At 40.2% G+C, this 22695-nt stretch overlaps 2 protein-coding genes across 6 annotated transcripts in view; both read right to left on the bottom strand.

Moving 5' to 3' along the window:
* The window catches only part of pde8a (phosphodiesterase 8A), a 57983-nt gene extending 47759 nt beyond the window's left edge, over positions 1 to 10224 (bottom strand). For 3 of the 5 annotated variants that reach the window (XM_008404540.3, XM_008404541.3, XM_008404542.3), the window contains exon 1: positions 8652 to 10224. In XM_008404540.3, the coding sequence (XP_008402762.1) occupies positions 8652 to 8804 (153 nt within the window). In that variant the 5' untranslated portion in view covers positions 8805 to 10224. Of the gene's footprint in view, positions 1 to 567; positions 671 to 8651 lie in introns of those variants that run through there. The other 2 variants (XM_008404544.3, XM_008404543.3) reach the window with 2 other exon arrangements.
* A 7363-nt stretch (positions 10225 to 17587) lies between these two features.
* On the bottom strand, positions 17588 to 21855 carry gatm (glycine amidinotransferase (L-arginine:glycine amidinotransferase)). The gene is made up of 9 exons (XM_008404545.3): positions 21628 to 21855; positions 20517 to 20735; positions 20232 to 20427; positions 19947 to 20137; positions 19647 to 19784; positions 19366 to 19530; positions 19192 to 19255; positions 18975 to 19091; positions 17588 to 18876 (listed from the first exon to the last, which is right to left on the bottom strand). The coding sequence occupies exons 1-9, from the start codon at positions 21694 to 21696 to the stop codon at positions 18764 to 18766; spliced, it is 1272 nt and encodes a 423-aa protein (XP_008402767.1). The 5' UTR covers positions 21697 to 21855; the 3' UTR covers positions 17588 to 18763.
* Positions 21856 to 22695: the final 840 nt, after the last annotated feature.

The following is a 22695-nucleotide window of genomic DNA, read 5'->3' as shown; positions in this document are numbered from 1 at the left end:
CTCACTTCGGCTGCGTCACGTCGGTCTCTAGGCAACTGTCACAGCAGCGAAACCAAGCAGCACCGGTCCGTGTTGGCCCGTGGACCCTTCGTAGGTCCCGCCACGACAATTTTGTCGGCTTTAATATTCAATGTGTTTTATTTTGATCTTTGTCTGTTGAACATTTATATAAAAAAAAAAAAAATCAAATACGGAACAAATCCCATCTGTTCTATACTGAAGCAACATTTAACTGCCAAATAAAGGACGATTCCATATTGAACAGGACGGGTGGAAAGCCTAAAATGAGCTCAGAACCCGTTTCACGGTGTGCAAGGACGCATGTGCAAAGTGAAAAAATATATATGATTCTCCAAAAGGAAATATTAAACAACCAAGACCTAAAGTAGACGAGCTAGTTAGCGAAGTAGCAGCGATCTTTTAGAGCGGGAACTAACTTTCTCTCGTACGGAGTTTGTATTTGTCAAACCGGGAGCATGTGGCTCGTTTATTAGACGGTCCTTTATGCTGTTAGCTGGGGACTGAACTAGCTAATTGTTACTACCAGCAGTGATGATTAATACTTACTTTCTTGAAAATCTTACGAATATCCATTGTTCAGAAAAATTCTCCTGACCTGCTTCACTGTTGCCAAGTCCTCGCCTAGAAAAGTAGCTTATTGGTGAGAAGTTGCTAGATGACGTCATTGTCTAATTTGCATATTTGGTTTTGTGTAATTTGGATGGCAGAAAAAAAAGGAATTTCTATTTTGATAAGGTAAAAGTGATTAAAAAAATACTTGAAACATAGAATGATAAATAAACTTAACTAAATAATTTTATAATATCAATTAAATAATGTTAATACTTTGCCTGAACTAGATAAATCAGTTTTCTTTAATATCTTATTTAACCAAAAGACAGGAGGAGGTGAATCAAATACAGGGATTTATTTTAATACAACACTCTCAATGAGAAAAATCCCCAAACATTAGGCAACATAAAAAAATTATACATTATATGTACTGTAATTCAGAGTGGGATCTATGGAGGGTGATTGATTATCTTACGATGATGTTGATTTGGCGGTGCTTAAACACAGGACTCCCTCCCTGATTCAAACTGTCTTGGGGTTCTTTAGTAGCCATACACTGTGCAACCTGTTTGGTTTTAATGCTGTGGCTGATCCTGTGAGCTCGAACAGACATTGCTGGTACAAAGCAAACACTTGGAGTGTCTTGTTTTGGAAGAATACCATTTCTGTAATCTCATGAATCTATCACATGCTGACCTTATGATACTAAATTCTTAACCTGGAGGGGGGAGCAGAAGCTTTGAATGAGGCCATATTTGTTAAGACCCGTTCAGGAAACAATAGGAGGGTCTGTTTGGTAAGTACATTCAACTAGTTGGTACCCAACAAGTGAACAAGGGCTTTGAGATAAAGAGACCCACTTTATCTAGACACAGGGGTGACAAAAAGGCATTTATCATGTTATACTAAGATGACTCGCTCTGTCAAAGGAGACAGCCTATTGAGTAGACTGGGTCCTGGGAAAGAAAATGTATTAATGCTGGTGTGAAACATTCAACTGTGAACTCTTGGACGTCTCATGTACAAACAAGCGAGATAAGCTCCTTTACATCAATCAGTGGAGTGTGGGCACTCCCTGGGCCCCATCTTGCTTCCTCTCAACTCCTTCTGCTCGTGTGCCAGTGGAGATAAATGACAAGGCAGAAAAAAATTACCCCTTTTCCGCCCCACTTATTGCCCTTGCAGACACTCTGAAGGAGAAAGCAAATACAGAGACACTTGTCCAAATGAAGCCAATGGACATGCTTTCAAAAGCAGTACTCAAACAATTAGCAGAGTTTATCTTCTAACTCTGAAATGAAAGTTGGCCATGTCCTTGTAAAATGAATCCATCATGTCTTAGAATAATAAAATAAAATTATGGTAAAAATGGTTTTACTGTAACAAGCACCATTATACAACCATCATCATCATATGAAGTTGTACAATATGAAGTCTGTTGTTATTATGGTACCACAGGACTACTAGTGAGTCCTTTGCAGCTGATTTGAATAAGTGGAATGAGACGATCAACTAAGTGTTGACATTTGCCATTTTTGAGAAATAATCAGAATTGCTCACACCTGAACAGTTACACATGTGGTCAGCCACACTTTAACTTCCTCAACATAAACTTCCTTTGAAGGCAGGGGACCATTGTATTCATCTAAACACTGGCAGACTACCTAAAGTTCATAATGTTTCTGTCCATTTCTATCCTCTAGTGTATCCAAAATCAGGTTGCAGGTTTAACAAATTCAGGAGGAAAACCAGGCAAACCAAGAAATTCTTTTCCCAAGAGACACTCCCCAGCCCATTGTGGGGGATCGATAAGCATTCCGAGGCTAGACGGGATATATGACCTCTCCAGTGTGTTCTGGATCTGCCCTAGAGTCCCCTCCAAATGAAACATGCCCGGTTGGAACGCTGGCAGAACGTTCTGTTGGTTCAGCTCTTTCTTCACAATGACAGACCGGAGCAGTGCTCATATTTCTGCAGAGGAGGTTCAAATCTGTCTGTCCGCTTTGTCCAACCATCACCCGAGAACACGACAAGAAGAGATTTCAACTAACTGCAGTCTACCTTTCTGCAGTAAAGGCCCCTGACCTCAGTTAAAGGGGCTGACTTTCATCCCAGCCACTGCACAGTTAGCTGTGCATGCTGAAAGATATGGCCTGGTGAATCTAACTGAACCACATCATCTGCACACACACAAAAAAAAAGAAAATATCTGACTTTGAGGTTCCTAAATCAGATCCCTTCTTCTCCACAACTAAACCTTGAATACCACAAAACAGGATCTGAGAAAAGGAGCCACTCCGGTGAACTCCATCTCATTTGAGATGAGAACACCAAATACCAGGGTTTCCCCCAGTGTACTATAGGCCTGACGGGCCACCAAGCTTTATTTAAGCCTCCTCGAGATCCATGGAACAGCAGTCAACAAAAGTTCAATGATCCCCTCAGCCATCTCAGAAAGATAAAGATCTGGTACCATACCAACAGACCCACACTCCCCAACCTGAATTCCACATTTGACCAGAATTTTAGTCAAGTAAAGACAAAAACAGACTGATATTCTGCAAAAAGTACAGGGAGTGGACTGCTGAGGACTGGGGTAAAGTCATTTTCTCTGATGAATCCCCTTTCCGATTGTTTGGGACTTCTGGAAAACAGCTTGTTCGGAGAAGATGAGGTGAGCGCTACCACCAGTCATGTCTCATGCCAACTGTAAAGCATCCTGAAACCATTTATGTGTGGGGTTGCTCCTCAGCCAAGGGAGTCGGCTCTCTCACAGTCTTGCCTAAAAACACAGCCATGAATAAAGAATGGTACTCGGAGAGCAACTTCTCCCAACCGTCCAAGAGCAGTTTGGTGATGAACAATGCCTTTCCCAGCATGATGGATCACCTTGCCATACAGCAAAGGTGATAACTAACTGACTCAGAAGAAAACATAGAGATTTTGGGTCCATGGCCTGGAAACTCCCCAGATCTTAATCCCATTGAAAACTTGTGGTCAATCATCAAGAGACGGGTGAACAAACCAAACCCTAGGAATTCTGACAAAATGCAAGCATTGATTGTGCAAGAATGGACTGCTATCAGTCAGGATTTGGTCCAGAAGTTGATTGAGAGCATGCCAGGGAGAATTGCAGAGGTCCTGAAGAAGAGGGGTCAACACTGCAAATATTGACTTGCTGCATTAACTCATTCAAACTGTCAAAAAGCTTTTGTTACTCATAATATGATTGCAATTGTATTTCTGTATGTGATGAAAACATCTGACATACACACATGAAAACCAGAGGGCAGCAGATCATGTGAAAATATAATATTTGTGTCATTCTTAAAACTTTTGGCCATGACTGTATATGGGTGCACGAAGAGATGCTGCCCCGGTAGTGACAAAAACCTACCCGCCTACAAAAGTCAGACTTTAAGAACAGCTGTAGCTTACGTGTAAATTTATGAGTTAACCTTAAAAAAGTCAATCCAAAAAGCAAAAGTAATACAATGGAACTATGAAATCAAGACAGATCTTTAAAAAGTTGTATAAGGCGAGAAAGAAAAGAACTAATATCAGTCTGCGTCTTCTCAAGCAGCAGAAAAAGCACAGTGGATTAATTCATCACCATGCAAAGCCTTTGGCCTCGTCTGGAATAAATTACCCAATGACTCTCAATTTAGACTAAACACACACACACACACACACACACACACACACACACACACACACACACACACACACACACACACACACACACACACACACACACACACACACACACACACACACACACACACACACAAACACAACTGGCCAGAGAAAGCATGCAGACACGGTGGGAGAGAAAGCTTGACAAATGCAGTGAGGCTGCCCAGGTCAAAGGATTATCATAATCTGCTACATACTCTTTTAAAAAGTGAGATGGATCAAATGACTCTCTTTGAGGATGTTGAGTGAGCAGTATTTTGGGGTTTCCAGCAGATAAAGAATAAACTTGAGTTCCTTGGAACTTATGGGGTCTAGGTGGGTTAAATTAACTCAGAATTATGGCTTAGATATAGCTAAACAGTAGTCAAGGTTTCTAGCTTCACTGAACAATGGCTTGATCTGAAACAGATAATGTGTTATCTTAAATGTTTAATCTGGATTAATTGGTGCATAATGGCAAATGCATCCAGACAGAACCGTTATAAACAGAGGTCATTTTCAAAGAATATGTCACTCTCATCCAGAAAGGCCTGTACAAATATCTAATGCTTTCAGCTAAGTGCATACAATTATTTAAAAACTATTTCATCAAAGTAATGCAAGAATGATTGGGAATAATGGCACCCAGGCAGGTAAAGACCAAGTTGCTTGTCTATACTCAGCAGTTTACAGAGGATAGGTTTCCGTTAATGCTTAAAGTGGAAAATGTCAATTGGTCATAAAATGCTACAATTATGTCTACTGTTTCTTTGAGGATTATTTCCTGGCCAAAACAAGTGAAACAAAATCTAAAATTTTCATTTCACACTACATTCATTCATTCTCCCCATTACACACACATTCACACTGTGATCATGGGAAGGTACTACACCATAGCCACAGGCCCCTACACCTGGGGCAGTTGACAAAAGGTGAGGTAGCCACGAACCGGCACCACCATGGCCCTCTGCCCACCACCATTTACATTTGTTAGCGTTTCTATTGGTCTGTATCGGTACAGACCAAAACGAAAAACCGACTCATGTACCAAACCGTAACATATTTTTTTAACAACTTCATCTATTTCTATTTTATGATGGCATGTCAAGATCATACTGGTTGAGAAGAAAATGGTCACCCTCATAAAAACCAACCCTACAGTTAAATACGGTAATGTCAACCTTCTTTTCTTTTTTTTTTTGCAACAGGTGCTAAAGGTGTAGACAAGATAAAATGAAGATTTAGGAAAAACATTTGGTAGTGAATGGCATGTGTCAAAAATAATAATAATAATTTGACATTTTCAATAATATCAACCCACGCCTCAGCCATCTGGACCCAGTTTAACACTTGATGGCACATTGTCCTGCAATCTTTCTCACGTTTGTTCTCTTTCCATTTCTACTTCTGAAAGAAGGCAACAAAAAAACCACCCTTTTGTTCGAGTCCAGTGATCTGTGTTGCCTCAACAAACTTCAATGTGACCCATTCCTTTTTATGTTCATGCTGAAAACCAGTGTGGGACACTGCATACCATGTTGGTGCAGGTGTGTTTTCAGGTTAAAGTTAAGGTCAAGTATCATACTGAATAGAAATGTGATTTTCATTACAAAAATAAGAATAAAAAGAGATATTCAGTACTAATGCAGGACACGACCGACGATAAAGTGTGTAACGTATTTACTGTCACTCTGACAGAGAACTTGCGTCACTTTAACTGAAAGTATTTTATTCAATTGCTAAGACTACAAAAATAAATCTATTGGGAAATGTTCATGTTTGATGTACTCTAAAATGTAAAACAAAAGGGGACTCGTGTACTGATGGTAAATTAAGAAAACCTCAATCTGCATCGCCATGAATCCAATTAAAAACACAAAATATGGACGAATCCATAAGCTGATATTAAACATCAAGCGGGAAGGCCTTACAGCTTAGATGCACGTAAACACCACACCTCTCATTGACCCCTCTCATTTACACCAGGGATAGCGGTAAAGCTGATTCTACATTTGTTGTTCAGGCAGGAGACCAACTTTCCTTGACTGGGGGCAATCCGACTGGAAAAGTCAAGGCCAGATAAATGGTGTTGTGTTTGGCTGAGGTCTTTCTCTGTCTGACTGTTCGGCCCAACACACACGCACGCACACACACACATAAAGGGGAAAAAGCCCACTATCACAGGACCTTGTACTTGAGCCTTATCATCACCAGAGCAGCACAGATGGTAACGTACCCTTGACAAAGACTCACATCACACTCCCAAACTTCTATTGAATCTTTCTCACACTGTAGGCGCCTGCACGTCATCTCCCTGTCGCCTTCTCTCCCAGAATAAAATAAATAACTGCGTGTGCGCCAAGAATCAGCACAACTCTGGTGAATTCATCTTTACAACACGCTAAATTTATGCACCTTCTTGCTGATCCAGCCAGCTGTGTGAATGTGAATTATTATTACAACCCCAGAGATGCACATAGGTGGTAAAAACGCCACCGATTTAAATCAACACTTGAACGTGAGATACCCCCAGTTGAGGCACTAATTGTCCTCATTACTGATAAATCTGCTGAATAGCCATTCAAATAGTTTGATGAAAATTTTTTTAAATTAAAAACGGAAACAATCGAATGTGCCCTTGCAACAATTCCGTTAATCTGACACGGAGTTCAGACGTGTTCTCTGCCGTCACCTCGTAGTATCTCCATATAAAAGCTGCGCCATCTGTTGAGCTGTCCAATAATATCGCCAAGTGCTTTTCCAGTAACATTGTGTTGCAAAAGGCCTTATTAAATTTATGTGGATATGTGGCACAGCCAAACAATTCCACAGCAATCAATGGCTGCTATTGATCACATTTAAGAGAGGGAATCAAAAGAGCTCAAGCAGACGGCATCAGCATGGGGTTGTGTTACTGAAACCCTGGTCGCCACGGTGTGCCGATGGACGCGTGGTTTTCGTAATGAGAGCAGTGGTAATGTGATTTCCTGCATGTATTATGGTGCGTATGAATCTCTCTTCGTATAGGGTGTGTGGGGTTGGGGGGTAAGGGCAGCTAAAAAACTGAGAGGATGTTAAAAACGACACCTTACAGGACAGGGATTAACCATTTCCAGCTGGTAGAGATGTGTATACCATTAGTCTAACTCAATCAGGGAACTAATTCAATCAAAGGCACACAGTGGGCTGTCCTGACGTAGGGGCATCTGTTACACAGACTTCTTTCTCGCTGTGTCCTACGGTGACGCTTGGCCACAAAATGCAGGCCTGACAGAGCCTTTTGAGAAGTCTGAAGTTCGTCTGAGGACCCCTTAATGTGCAACTAATTTAACAAATTCACACTTTTTTGGGGGGTTCGCCCCAAAATTGTGATTATTAAAAGCTAGATTTGACTTTGTCCAGGAAATATCACTGCTTTTCTTCCACAGACACAATGACGGCTCTCAGTCTGATCACGGCTAATTACCCAGTTTCTATTCGGTGGGATGATGATGCTTCTCTTCATCGCATTTCAGGTGAGCTACTTGTACCTGTAGTTCCTAGAAAAATGAAACTCGTTTCTTATTATTGAAAATAAATCTTCCAGTTGTTTTGAAGGACATGTGCAACATAAAAACAGCAACAAAAAAATATCCCAGAACGTCTAAATCTTCTCCAGACAAAGTATTTTGTCAGTGTATACAAGCAAACACACACATTTTGCTATTAAGTCATGAAACTTTTCTCAGTGTGGAGGAGGAAGGCCTATTAAAACAGAGCACAACTGGAAGAGAGGTGAATCAGAGGCCAAAGGTGCATCAGCTGAACGAGAACCATGTTTTGAGGATAGATGTTGATGCTTTCTGCTTAGATTTTTGGCCCTGTACAGGCCATGCTCTACTCCCGTGTTGGGATCACACATGTCAGGTATGCTTAGATCGTCTGCAAAAAAAACAAAAAAACAGCAACAATGGTTTGCATCCTCCCGAAACTACAAAGAAAACAATAGTTGGGTCGGAGAAAAACGAGCCTACAACGTCAGGAGAGTTTGCATGAAGGCCTGTTTCCTCTGAGATCCCAAACTGTGTTTTCTGTGTTTTCAAGTTTGAAAAGAGTCAAAATAAAGTGAAGTAAAGTTGATTCAGTCATGTGCAAGCTGAGTAACCACCTGGATCCTTTTTTTTTTTTTCCTAGAATGTCCTTCCTGTGGTTTGCAGACATGGTTGTTTTTGTTCCTTCGGCACAGAAACTCGTTTTTTTGTGTGTGTTTTTTTTTTGCCTTTCCAGAATAAAGACTGAACAACTCAACTGTCTATAACACAAACAAACACACACACACATAAGCAAACTTCTTCTGACTCAATCCCTCTCACACACACTCGCTCTCCTGTCTCTGTGAACGTAATGAATGTAGGTTGTCTCACCTTGCAGCTAGGGGGTTTTAGGGGTAGTCCGGAGGCAGGATTTCCTTGATGCTGAGTTGTATTAGTCTGCTGGGGTGAGTGGGAATCCTCAGACTCTTTTCCACTGTGGTAGACCACCCTATCAGAGATATGAATACTTGAAGCACAGCCCATGCTTCAAACCCACTTCAGCCTTTTTGTCTTTTTTTCTTCTTTTCTTTCCAAGTGCGTTACTTTTGAGGCTACAAGAGTGTCATTCGTCCTGTCTGTGTGTTTCTGAAGGTCCACTCTTCCTCCGAAAGGTTAAAATTCTCTCCAAAAATATTTGTTTCTCTACAAATGCATATGTGTGTGTGTGTATATAACATCTAGGCCACAGGAAAGCCGGTTCTCCAGTTGCTCCAACATAAGGCATGAATAAAATATCTATCTAACCCCCCCTTCCCACCCACCCACCCACCCCTCAACCAGGAAGCTGATTTCCTCTCCCTGTTTTTCACATGAAGTTAATTGGAGAGCTTCAATGAAAGCAGTTGTCTTGTCCTGGAGAAACTTGGGTTCCGTTATTCTTCAGCTACCAAGATCCCCACGGATTTTATCCCTCACTCCAGCTCTTCTTCTCGCCTTCAATTCGTACCACATCATCATTTTCTCACTCCCCCCACCCCCCCCATCAACTTCACTACTGCTATCAAGTAGGCCTGAGACCCCCCCTCCCTCATCAGCTTTACGCATGAGTTTTATCCATTTTTTATGTCCAAGGTTTCATGTGTATCCGTCCTTCCCCACCTCGGAGCCATCAAAAATATTGCCTTTTTGTTGTTGGTTTTTTTTTTTTTTTTTTGGTCTTCTTCAACAGTCTGGTTGTCCACTTCAGCTCAGCACACGGGCCAGAAAAGCGATTCTCACGACACTTTGCTCCAGTCCTGAGCGGCTCATCATCAACAGGCTGAAATATTCACACTGCGGAGTGTTATTCTGGTCAGTCGCTCCCATGTCAAACACCGTCGGTGAAACACAAGGCCATGCAGCCCGACAGTACACTCCATTTGTCAGCCCACAAATTCACCAATTTAGGAAGCGGGGAGATCCTGGTGGATGGCTCGCAGTCTCCATTCAGGCATCCGCTCCCCCGGTGGAGGATGATCCGCCTGATTTAAGAGGTCCAAACCCGGCTGCAGTTCGCTACAGGCTCCGCGATTTTTCCTCTCATTCTGGAGCTTGACAAAAACAGATGTAGAGGCTGTTTGATTGTAATATGAAGAGGTACCACCTCTGGAGAATGTAGTCGCTTGAGAGAGAGACAGAGAGAGAGAGAGAGAGAGAGAGAGAGAGAGAGAGACGCACTCGGAGGAAAAAAATCTTAAAAAAAGAAAGGGGAAAAAAAAATCCCCGCTCCGTGTCCACAAGTTTCAGATGTTAAAAATCGGTGACGGCAGGATTATCTCAGTTTGACGCGAGCGGACATAAGGCGGGATCGAGCTACATAATGCTGATTTTAATGTTTGTCTTGTCTCTGCCTTTTCTGGCGTTTGCCCTTCCAATTCTTCAGCACTGCTTGACAGCGGCACATCCAATAAAAGCACCCGCAAGGATTGACCTACAGCCTTTACTGACGTTAATGCAAATGAGGAGCGAGCAGCCAATGGGAGGCGCGCTCGGCGCCGCTGGGTGGTCCCCGGAGTGCCGTGGGAACTTTGAAAGCAGGAAGAGCGCTCTCACCCGCCGCCCCTGAGCTGGCTGCAGGTACGCTGTTTACATGTTTCTGCGATTCGCTTCTTCCTGAACCTGGAATGTGCGTATCTAGTGAGGTTTACATCCATTTATTTGCCGCAAAAAGGATTTTTGGAGTGGTAAACAGTCAGTAAACGTACTACGAACCTACTTTTGTTTCATAAAATTTGATTTAAGAAAAAAAAAAAAAAAAAAAAAGTAAAGAAAAGAAACAAAAACAAAGACTTCTATTTGAAGACCGCTGAGTATATTTATGTTAATTGATAGCCTAGAAGTGGGGCGTGTTTTACTATTTGAATTATGATGTAGAAAATATTAGACCACACTGGAGCTGAATTCAACAGATTATAAATTATAATTGGATTATAATTGTAATCTAATTAGGTGCACCCTTACGTCGTCGTTGCTTTTTTGAAATAAAATCACTGTTGAAACCATACATTTGAGCTACAATAGTAAAAACTCAAACTTCCTGCATACTTTCACAATAAGAGTCCTTAGCGTTTGCTGGAAATGGTAAAAAAACAAACAAACAAACAAACAAAAAAAAACATATTAAGATGATAAATCGTTTGTGCAGTATCTAATCTATGTCTTTATGTCTTTAATATAATACTGCTACCAGTTCTAATAATTACCTTTGTATTGTTGTGTTTTTATGATGTAACATTTATTGATGGATCCCAACAATCAAGTAACTGTTCATCCCAAGAAATAAATATTCCTAACTATCTGCAACCAGTAACGACTGCGTTTTCAAGACTTTAAAAATGTGTTCTTTCTACTCAACACTTCAAAGAGGAAATGGGACTGATCATCATCCCCAGATATCTACATCTAAATATGCCAAAATAACTGGTAAGGGGCTGCATGGCTGTTGACTTATTGTTACCATGCAGCAGGTCCTGAGTTCAGTTCCCAGCCTGGGGTCTTTCTGCATGGAGTTTGTATGTTCTCCTTGTGCATGCGTGGGTTCTCTCCGGGTACTCCAGCTTCCTCCCATGGTCCAAAAACATGACTGTCAGTTAAATTGGTCTCTCTAATTTCTCCTCAGGTGAGTGTGTGTGTGCATGGTTGTTTGTCCTGTCTGTCTCTGTGTTGCCCTGCAACAGACTGGCGACCTGTCCAGGGTGTACGCCACCTCTCACCCGGAATGTTAGCTGGAGATAGGCACCAGCACCCCTCCCAACCCCACTAAGGGACAAGGGTGTACAGAAAATGGATGGATGGATTCTCCAGGAATTCTATATTTTCATGATCGAGACAGGTTCTGGATCCTAGATTAATGTATTTTAGTTCAAAATACACCCATTATTCCCAGATCAGCAGCGAAAGTCTTTGAAGCCGCTCGAAGAGTGTGATTGCCTACAGTCAAATGAATCCTTTAGCAAAGTCAAAACCCAACATAAAAAATCCAGAGGATAGCTTGCAAATGTTCTCAGACCTTAATTTTTAGAGACATGGGTCGGATGAAACAAAAAATATTTGTCTGTATTGACTGTCTTTACATTGACTTGTGGACAATGACCACCAAATTATTTACAAAGTAGGTTAAAGACAACAAAGTCAAAGTTTTTGAGTGGCCATCACAAAGCCTTGACCTCTGTCCCATATAGTACATTTGAGAGAAAAGCTGAAAAGATGAGTGTGAATAAGGTGACTCAATTGGACCACATGTCCATAAATGTGGCCATGGCAACTTCAGAAAAGTTGACTGACAAAGAATTGTGTAAACACGCATGCCATTTGATGCTATTGTTGAAGTGAAACAAAAGCAATAGACAATATAAGTATCCGACTTAACCTTGACAGAACGTGCAGATCTCTGTGTGGGGTTTGGTTACAGAGGGTAAAACTGCTGATGTTAAAAATACTATTCTGGTAAAGAGATACAAAAGGAAGAAAAGGAGATTAAAAAAGCCCATCAAAGAAATGCTGCAACATTTATTCATGCATTTCTTTAAGGCCAACATTTGGCTGAGTAAAGGACTCGTTTTAACCTGAAGCAACCAATAACAGCTTCTCATGAGAGACACTCCTCCACTCTGTTGAATAGCACCTTTTGAAACTCAAAACCTTGACTTTTAATAATGCATTTTTCCCCCCTTCTGTAACCTATAGGCTTCAAAGTCAAAGTGGGATTAACCATCATCACATGTTTCCTCCCCATGACATGTTAACTGACCTTTATGTGTCAAGCTGCAGGAGCTTCGGGAGGCTGAACGCCTCCCAGAGCTGTGCAGAAGTGCCCGGTATTCCCAGTCTTCAGTGTAATTTATTGGAAACATTCGGTTTTTGTACCAGCAGCGATGGGGCTTTTTTGCTACTTAAAGGAACACACCACACGACTCTATTAGAGTGAGGGTTTTAGTACAAACCGAGCTTTCAAGCAGCTTTAAAGCCACTAAAAATACCCAACTTTGTGATTTATGACATCTATAAAACAGAAAACACCCCAGCTTAAACAAACAATATAAATGTTAAATAAATGTTAAATAAAGGGTTGGCAGGCAGGATATAAATGAATCCACTGACAGGTCAGGCTTTTTTTTTTTTGCCTCTTAACTTACAGTGAAGCCGGCTGCACTATTCATGAGAGGATGACATGTTTACCGTTGTCTTTGCTTTTCTGTCACTTATGTGTGTTTCGCTATCTGTTATTATCACCGTACTTTGTGCAGCTGCATTCTTCAACAGAGTCTCTGCAGGACAGTTTTTTTTTGTTTTTCTTTGTTTATGTTTGGTTTACCGTCCGTCTGATGGCATCTTTTATCTACACAACACTCAAAGCATCGCTTGTGTCCAAAGTCTTTCATTGTCCGTCTGGTCATTTTCAATGTTTGGGGAATTTGAATCACATTCCTGAGGCACCAAACAGCTGCTCACCTTTTAAAGTAAACGTGTAGAGCCTCTGTGTTGTGTTGTGAACAGGAAGTAGAAATAATTCCAACTAAATCACAATGAGAGTAATCATTTGAACCTTTGTAAGAAATATGGGTCTCTAAAAACACAACGATCTCACATATTTATTTATTTATGGTCTCATTAAGGTGTTCTTTTCATTGGGCCCCTTCAAAGAAAAATTATCTGTTTGTTTTGTTCTAACCTCCCCTTTTTTGACCTCATTTTAAAGCATGGCTTTATTCAGTATGGATTTGTGCGCGGTTAATGGTAGGCAGTATCTTACCTGCAGCTGACGCCTCTTGTTTGGACAAGCAAGTTAAGGGTTAATCAGAGCAAGAGGAGGTTGTAAAGTATATTTTCTACAGCTGTATTGTAGAAAATATGCTGAGTATCTTGTTTTGTATGATTAAAAAACCCCTGCAAAGTACGAAAACTATATAATTTTAGTGAAAGATTTTTAAAAAAGTATAAAATAAAAAAATGGTTTCTGCATTATGAACATCCAGATCACTGACATAAGAGGGCAGACAGCAGATGACAAAAAGGAGCATGTTTCATGTCATATTTATAGTTTTACTGGCTCTAGTAAACATTGTGGCAGGAGTCTGAACCCTTTTTATTCTGTCAGATAGACTTTTTCCAACAAGGAGAAAAAGTCAGAGGGAGAAAATAGTTTAATTTTATATAAGTAATCTTAACTATCACTCTGGTGATCCAAAAGTCCTTGGCAGCTCCTCTTTTCATGCGTAAAACAGGTACCATCAGCTGTTACATTTTAACTTGGTGCCTGTAGATTCTTCCAGAACAGTATTAGTAGAAACCTTTAGAGCATTTTCTGCCTCTCTATGAATTTCTTAGTGTTTTAAAGTGGGTTACTTTCATAGCTTTGTTCAAAATGTCAGTGTTATGAAAATGTACAACAAAAAGTAAAAAACAAACAAACAAAAAACAGAAAGCCTGTTAGTTATTTGTGAATTACATACTTTTCAAGTCGTATTTTTCTTTTCTTTTGTTTTTAATCTATTTTCCTGGAATTAGGATCTGATTTTGATCCACCCTACTCTTTATTTGACTCTCCCACTAGGAGGCGCCAAAGCTCTAGACCTCCCCACTCCGCATTTGTAAAACTTTACGGACACTATTTCTTCAAAATTGTGTTTTTTGGGAGGAATTAATTGACGACTGTAATTTCAGAAATATTTCAACATGCAATCACGTCATGTCTTTAGTGTTTTAACATTTTCTACCTCATCAAACTAATCTTAATTTGAGGCAAAGATGAGTCAGATGGGTTGATGGATGGATTGTTTTTGAAAATGACCTTTTTCTTTCTTAGTATTGAATCAACCTTTCCATAATGCGGAAAAATATGGACTTTTCCCCAGATGTTCTACAGTCTATTATAATCAATATTATTGTGCTGTACAACTATAGAAAACATTCCTCCTGAAAATATTTGCATCTTTAATCAACATTCCTATACAAGGACAGAAGACATCAATATTCAGGAGACTGAAACACTCAGGGTTGTCATTTTTCTATTAACATCGACTGATTCCTGTGCTGCTATTTCTCAGAATTGCACGTCAGCGGTGCTTTTTAAGATAGACGGCCTTATTCATCTGACCTCTTAGGTTAATTTGAGCGAGGAGGTCCCTCTGAGACATAACTATCTATTTCTCTTAAAATCTGATACATTTTAAAGTTTCGTTATAGAAAGAAAAGCTTCAGTTAAATAATGATATGTGGAGACACTGCAAATTACATCCAACACATTTTGCGTGTTGATCTTAACGACCCTCAGAGTAGACGCATCTAAAGGCTGATGGCTTTTCAACCTCATTCCAAACATACAGATAGAAGTTTGAGAGGAAAAAAAAAGACAGTTTTGCTAAACTCAGAGTTCATCCTGGGAACAGTCTCTTAAGTAGTCAATCTAGTGCCATAACTGCACGTACATTAACTGTTCCTCTTTATGTTTTATCACATAGACATCCATACAACTGTCAGGTTATTTATACAGCACCGTTTTATGACATTATGGCATTATCTGAAGCTGTAAATTAAATAAACACACCACAGTTAGGTGAAATAGTTTCATACCAAGTTTTTTTTTCTTTTTTTCTGGATGGTTTCAGGCTAACTCCAGCCTTATGATTTCCCGTGTGCCGAAAACAATTTATAAATTACATGAGGAATATATTCAGGAACTGGTGAAGCATTTGCTACTTGGGGACATTTAGAGTTCCCTCTGCAGAGCATTGTAAAGAAAGCTGCGTCGTACGTTTTCTCTCCCCTCTTATCTTGTCCTGGTATGTGCTGAATGATGATCCTGATAAAGGTGTTTTGGTTCCTAAAACAGAATTGTTCAATATAACAAGCGCTGATGTCCACAGATTTTGCTTCATGCGCTGTAAGCAAAGTTACCCGTGCTTCTTTTTTTTTTTTTGGGGGGGGGGGGGGTCATTTGTGACTGTTCTCTTCAGAGAATGTAATTTAATATCTTACTTCACTGCTCTCTGCTCCTTTGCATTAACAATTTAACTGTAGTTTGTTTCTGATAAACTCTGCTGCTGCACTTCCCTCCATTTGCTGATTTTATGTTTATTCTTCCTCTTCTTCTTCTTCACTTTTATTTTTCCCAAAACTACTCCACTTTGCTATGAGCCGCCTTGATTGCGCACTATGTTACTTGGCTTTCTAAATCTACATAGTTTAATTGCAGTAATGTGTTGCATACTCTACTGGGTAAGCAATATATGAATAAAATCCAAATCATCAGTACTCCATCATAATGTTGGCAGAGATCTACTTTTGTCTAGTTGTTGAAAATCAAATAAAAACATCACTGGATTTAGAATGTCTAAGCCAAAGTTTTTTAAATGTATTATTTGGGGTATTCTTTGTGCTTATTTATCACAATTAATTCGTATAACTTTTGCACATCATTAATACCAACAGAAACACTAAAGGCAGGCCACGTAACAGTGGTGATTTCTGTCGGATCTGGATCAGATTTGAATGAAATGCATCATCAGTGACATCAATAAACAACAATGTCATAATATTTAGCAAATATGAAACTTGTGGGATTATGACGGTTCCTTTTCTGGTGTTCTGGATGGAAGAACAGCCAGAACAATCTCTAGATACGTATCACCAAAGCAGCATATCGACAGCTTGATGATGTATAGAGCCCCTGTAGGTGTGACCACGCCCATTCACTACTCGTTTATGAAGTTTCAATGTTTCCCTGCTTCATGTTAACGTTTTACTAAATTTTAATGGGAAATGTTAAGCTCTTATAACAGCTACCCTTACGGGAGGGAATGTCTTATCAAAAACGATCAACTTTCTAAATTGGTGAGAGGATTTTCCCCAGAGACTGCATTTATTTATTTATTTAAACTGATGGTTCAATTTGTCTAAATTTTACAGTGTGAGGTTATGGTATAAAAATATTTACTATATATATTTATTATTTATTAAACATTTGTAATTTTTATTATTGAAAACCTGTTACATTTTTAGCAACGACACTATGGGGGGAACTGAGTATTTATTTATTTTTTTTCATTTTCCAAAGAAAATAGGGTTGAAGCTAGATATGAATACACTTTATAATCATTTCCTTTCTCATTAAATCAGTTTCTGTTATTAAATCCACTGGGATCACTAAAACATATTGATATTTGCTAAATGCCTGAATAATTATATATTTTTACTGATTATTCTTGTAATTTTATTCAAACCTAACTTTGCTGTTTCTTTAAACTATTTGTGAAAGCTCTGATTATGATGTCATTGCTTCCTAAGCTCCTGATTGGTTCAATCATATCATTTATGTTAAATGGTGGCACAGCAGTGAATGTGTCTAAAGGCAACTCATTGAACCCACTGCTTCCTTGTGTGACATCATGGAAAATGAGTAGAGATGATCTCTTTGGGTATTTTTATAAGTAAGTTTAAACCGTTATGTGGTCCAGAAAGATATGTTAGCGGGAGAGGTGCAATCAACTCCAGAACAAAAGCTACAAACTTTGTAAAAATGCTGGCAGAACTAGTAAGGAAGTGACATTATCCACAGTGACATGAGTCATTTCCTACCATGGCCACTCAGGGAGGAAGAAGCCATCATCCCTAAAGCAGTAAATGAAACAAATATTTAAAGACTTAGTTTCCTGTCATCAAATTCTAAAACATGGCTCAGTGCTAATTTTTGCAACCATAACTCACTCAAAACAATGTAACACATAACTATTATTTTACCTTTCACAAGTAAATTAAACCTTATAAAAAAAAATCCAGAGCCAAATCAATGAAACTTGAGTCTTTTTAATTACATTTTACTGTCATGACATACTACAAAAACATCACTTGCATCACTCTGTTGAACCAAATTTCCTCTCAAATTCATCTCCTCTAAAATATTTTACGCAGTTTAAGACATTCAATTGCGTAAGCAGCACATAAAATGAAACAACTATACCCTCATGCATTTTCAGTTTTGTTAAAACAAATAAGTAGCTCAGCGGAAAAAGACTGGCAGCATGTACTGTAACTGGCTCAAATATGCAACAGGAGAAAACAGCAGAGGAAAAAGGTATACAAAATCTGATATGGACCTCATGGAGTTTTACGAAAATATATAAAAACACTTATTGCTGGGAAATCCAATAAAAAGAGCAGAGGTTTTTCAGTTTAATCAATGTTTCTACAAATGTGATAAATTAAAATGGTGTCTTGAATCACCCAAAAGTTTTACACATGTTTCTTTATAAAAGATATTGGAAAAAAGGTAGAGTTGTGATTCCTCAGGGTGCTTTTCATTATGCAGTTTCCTTGGTTCTTAAATGTTACTTCGTCTTATTATCGATATCAAAGGAAAAAGACGTATAATATAGGAGACATTTGCTCCAGACACCTACACCTACGAGTAGTTTTAGCGAGAATACAAGGAAAAGAAGGTCTGGATGAGGAAAAGCACCCTGAGTGTTCAAACAGAGGTAGCTTCTAACCTCCTGTGCCCACGTTTAGTGACATTCGCATACCAAATTGTACCTTGTCCTCAAAGCATTGGCTTTTAGATGGGTAAGCTTCACGCCTGCCAGGCCAGAAATGCAGTTAATATTGAGATTCCTGTTTGAAATAAACCAAAGATTCTTGCTATTCAGCTATTCAGCATGTGTGTGCTGTTTATCTCTTAACAAAGCTGTTTGCAAAGGCGCTTCAAGGTCCAGCAGACCAAAATCATTCATAAATGTTCAATTAAGACACAATCCGGAGAGGAGCTTTTGGTGGAACCAAAAACAAAAACCCCCAAAAAACACATGGGTTTAAACAAATTTCCCAAGTTAGGATTTCAGATTTGCACACAGCAGATTTGATCAGATGTAAGCTCAATCTTTTTTTAGTGATGTTTAAGTATCTAAGAAGCTTCCGGATTGAGGCTTTAGTTTTTAAAGCTCAATAAAAACTGCCTTTTTCTGGCGAGGCTAGTGGAAGTAGGACTCCAGGTTACCACGGCGGCGGACATCGGTTGTCCAGCAGTGGAAGCCACCGCCAAGTGAGTTGGCATGGCGAATGTTCACCTTTATGGTCTTGATACCTGCTCGAAGCAAAAACAATATATTTAGGTTTTTTAAATTTTCTGGTGTGTTTTAAGTAAATAGACACACCAGAATAATTTAAAAGTGTCGCACTCACCGAGGTTTTCAAACATTTTATGAATTGTGCCTTCATTGGCGTCAACCATGACGCGTTTCTCATCCAGCATCAGCACATTCATGGACAGCCATTTGGAGGACATCCACAGTGGATGATCTGCAGAAAAGTTTGGGGTTTTTTAAGTAAAAAACAAAACAAAACAAAAAAAACAAACTTTTTTTTTTCATTCAAACCAAGCTTTAGCTGAAGTACACACCGTCAGGAATCAAAGGTGTCGGAGGTTTCACAACAGTCCAACCGGCTTTCTTGAACATGTCAATCTGAGGTGCAGATAAAAATTGAAAATAGCAATGGTCAACATCGAGAACTGTCATGAACAGTTTATTTTCACATCCACAAGAGGGCAGCAGAGTATTCTCTCTGAAAATACCTGGCGACATGGGCGATCAGGGTTTGACAACACCAATCCAGGGCCGACGATGTTAAAAGTGGCATCAATGTGCATGGGGTTGGGATCCTTGAATGAGATGATGTGCACCTTGTAATCTGGGGCCAGATGGCGCCTCATCCACTCGATTCCCATGTAATTTGTAACCTGCGTCGGGGCAGTATGCAGAGAAAAAGCCTCATGACCTAACCCAACTGTGCATTCAGTTCTGATTCCCTGTGGATTGAATCAGTGCTGCTTGGGATGAGAGCAATGCTTCAAACCTGACTCCTCTGGACGAAAAGGTCCCTCCCGGCTCGAATGAAGTCAGCAGCATCGAAGCAGGGCTCATGCTCCGTGGTCACAAACTTCCCCTGGGCAGCCAGCTTGTGTCTGTCCTCCACAGTGAGGATGGGGTAGTCCTGGTTAACAGGAGAAAATAATGATTTACACCAGAGCAATTAAACTGTGTAGCATGGTCTCTCTTCACGTACGACGACAATAAACGTCACGGGGCAAAGAGTTCAGAGGCAATATGAAGAACCTGATCCAACAGCCTTGCTCCTGATGTTTGAGTGCCTCACCTGATCATACAGGTTATCAGCCATGGTTGGCTTAGGAGCTGTGGTCCACTTTGCACCTTTTCTAAAGTACTCCTTGATCAGAGGCCTATAGGCACGGTACTCAAAGAACCGAGCCCTCCAGGCCATGGGAGCTTCTATAATTTCATTTCCGACAACCATGAGGATGTCTCTCGGCATGGCAGCATACATTCCTGCAACATGTTCAACAATGCACACTCGTTATCAGATAATAGCAGTCAGATCATGATGGTAGCACCAGTCAACGTTACACGACGCTTTTTTCACCTGTGGACGTGAAGTCTGGAGTTTTGTATTCGACGGACCAGTCGATGGGTTCTGGCCTCTTGACAACGACGCCCTCGTGACGCAGGATATTGCACATTTCTTCAATCTCAGCAACAGCTTTTTTCAAGTGGTCCGCGGGAAAAGACTGGCCCCCATGCTTCTGGTAGAAGGGCCAGTACTTCTCGTATGTGTTGGCCTGATCAGACGGTCACGACGGGACAGTTAACATCACTGTCACACTTTTACAATTTGCACTTTGTTTGACGGGTCAGAGGAGACGCTTACTTTCACTTCCACAGTAAACGGAGGCACGTGGGCGTTTTCGGCTCGCCCCACGATCACCTCCTCAAGAGGGTCCCATTCATTGTAGCTGCAGACGGGGCACTCCTGCTGAATGGGCTCAGTAACAGGTTCCTCTTCAGCTGCTTGGCGTTGAGCAGCAGCTGCTGCACTTGAAGTGCTCTGGAAGGTCCTCTGCACCCAACCTGCAACTGACCGGCCAAGCTGAGCGAGAAAAATATGGATCAGCTTTGGGCTCAGGCTTCGGATTACATAATTTGTGAGAAAATATTTGCAAAAAAAAAAAAAAGATTATCTTTTTTTTGTGGAAAATGCATCAACTGTTCGATTTTAAAATACAGTCGTTGGTCATTAGACCAACCAGAAAAGGAAGCTGTTTCAAAATGAGCATATTTATCAATAAACTTGGTTTTATTTTGGTGCAAGAAAAATTAAAACAATTGGAAGAAAATTTTAAAACAACACGGCTTAAAGCAAAAAAAAAAAAAGAGGATCAAAAAAACACAGCAAAGATGAAACTGCTCCAAGACACCGAAGAAAACTGATCTCAGGTGGATAGATTGGTTGGGTGCCAAAGTACACGTGTTATTAAGAAGCCTTATCTCTTAGAGATAGAGGTTACAGTATTGGCCCTGCTGGCTCCAGACCAGCTCCGGAGTCACAGAGTTTGAGAGCCATCTGCTGTGAGACAGCTGTTCGCTGTCGCTCAGGGACTAAGCAAAATAAAGGGAAGAAAATACCCTGCCCCATCAGGAAAATCCAATCTTTCTTGTTTTACTTTCTTTGAAGTGATCAGTGCATTTCTTGTTTTAGTTTTGCACTTCCAGACATCTAAAGGGTTGAGCAGACAACCAACACATCCATAAATCAATTAACCTGAGTTTAACCCAATCAGCTTGGATGTAATGAAGAAAAAAGTCGAACAAAATGTCTTTATTCACCTTTAAAGACTTGTGTTTTCATTGAAACAAAAGATCAGTGAGACGAAATAAAAGCATGATTTCTCTTTCTTTGCTGAAAAAAAAAATAAAACCAACAACAACAACAACTACAACAAAAAGGGGAAAAAAAAACATAAAACCACCAGAATACAAACCATGGCTCCGATCAGATGGGCAGCCTCGGCCCCCCTGCTACCTCCTCTCAGACATCTGACTCGCAGCATTGTCCACAGAAATAATGAGCGAAACCAAAGGGCAGCACCGGATCCAACTTTCTCTCTCTCTGTTTGCTATTGAAAGGAGACGCTTCAGCTCGCAGCCAACTTTATAGGAGCAGAGACTACGTGTCTCTGAGGTCATTGGTCGCTTTTCATGTTGTGAGGCAACGTGACTTGAGAAAAAGCATTTCTGAAACACAATCCCTTACGCCAGCAAATTCTTATCAACTGGGCTTTTGGCGTCCAAAGCTTCAAAGACATCTGAAAATGGATGAAGAACCGGTTTGGTTCGGCTGGCTGTTTCTGGATGCGCCTGTGGAGCGTTCAAGGATGTTTTGCAAGCAACAAAGTTTTTATAAGTTTGATGGCAGTCTTTGAGTTTAGCTTTAAACTCAAAGACTGCCATCAGTCTTTGAGTTTAAAGGATCTTCGTGTATCAGACTACGAATAATGCTATAAAAAAAAGCACAAATCCCAAATGAATTAACTTGACAAATGACAAAAATCAATCAAACATAATACATATTTTGCGTATTATATTTAATCTAATACACAGCAGCTGGTATAAGATGACCTGCATGTGTTCCTTTAGGACTGATGACGCCTTGTATTCTTTGTTGTGTGTTTTGCATGAACGCGGCTTCGTGAAAATCTTTAATCAGGCTGTTAGGAGCGGTGTGGAAGTCAGAAAGCTTTGAGCAGAGCTGATACAATTGGAGCGATAGAGAGCTGTGCACAGGCTCCCACAGCACATGCTTCACTGGACTGTGCTCACATGAGTTTCACAACCGCCCCCTCTCACCCGCAGACCTCAGTGACTTCTGATATGCTCTTGCCCTCTAAAGAAAGCTTTGACTGATTCCTGCGTTTCAAGGGCTACATCGTGAAGAAGATAGGTCTCCTAGTGAACTTTTAGGATTTGTGTAACATTTTTATTATGCTAATAAGTAAATGTAGGAAAGGTAGAAAATGTGTGTTTTGTCGATTGTGTTGTTGTTTGCTACA

The sequence above is a fragment of the Poecilia reticulata genome, chromosome 3 (assembly GCF_904066995.2).
Source record: "Poecilia reticulata chromosome 3, P_reticulata-male-v2, whole genome shotgun sequence".
NCBI classification, from domain to species: Eukaryota; Metazoa; Chordata; class Actinopteri; order Cyprinodontiformes; family Poeciliidae; genus Poecilia; species Poecilia reticulata.
The sequence above is the reverse complement of the archived record's forward strand: the minus strand, read 5'-3'. Positions and strand labels throughout refer to the sequence as shown.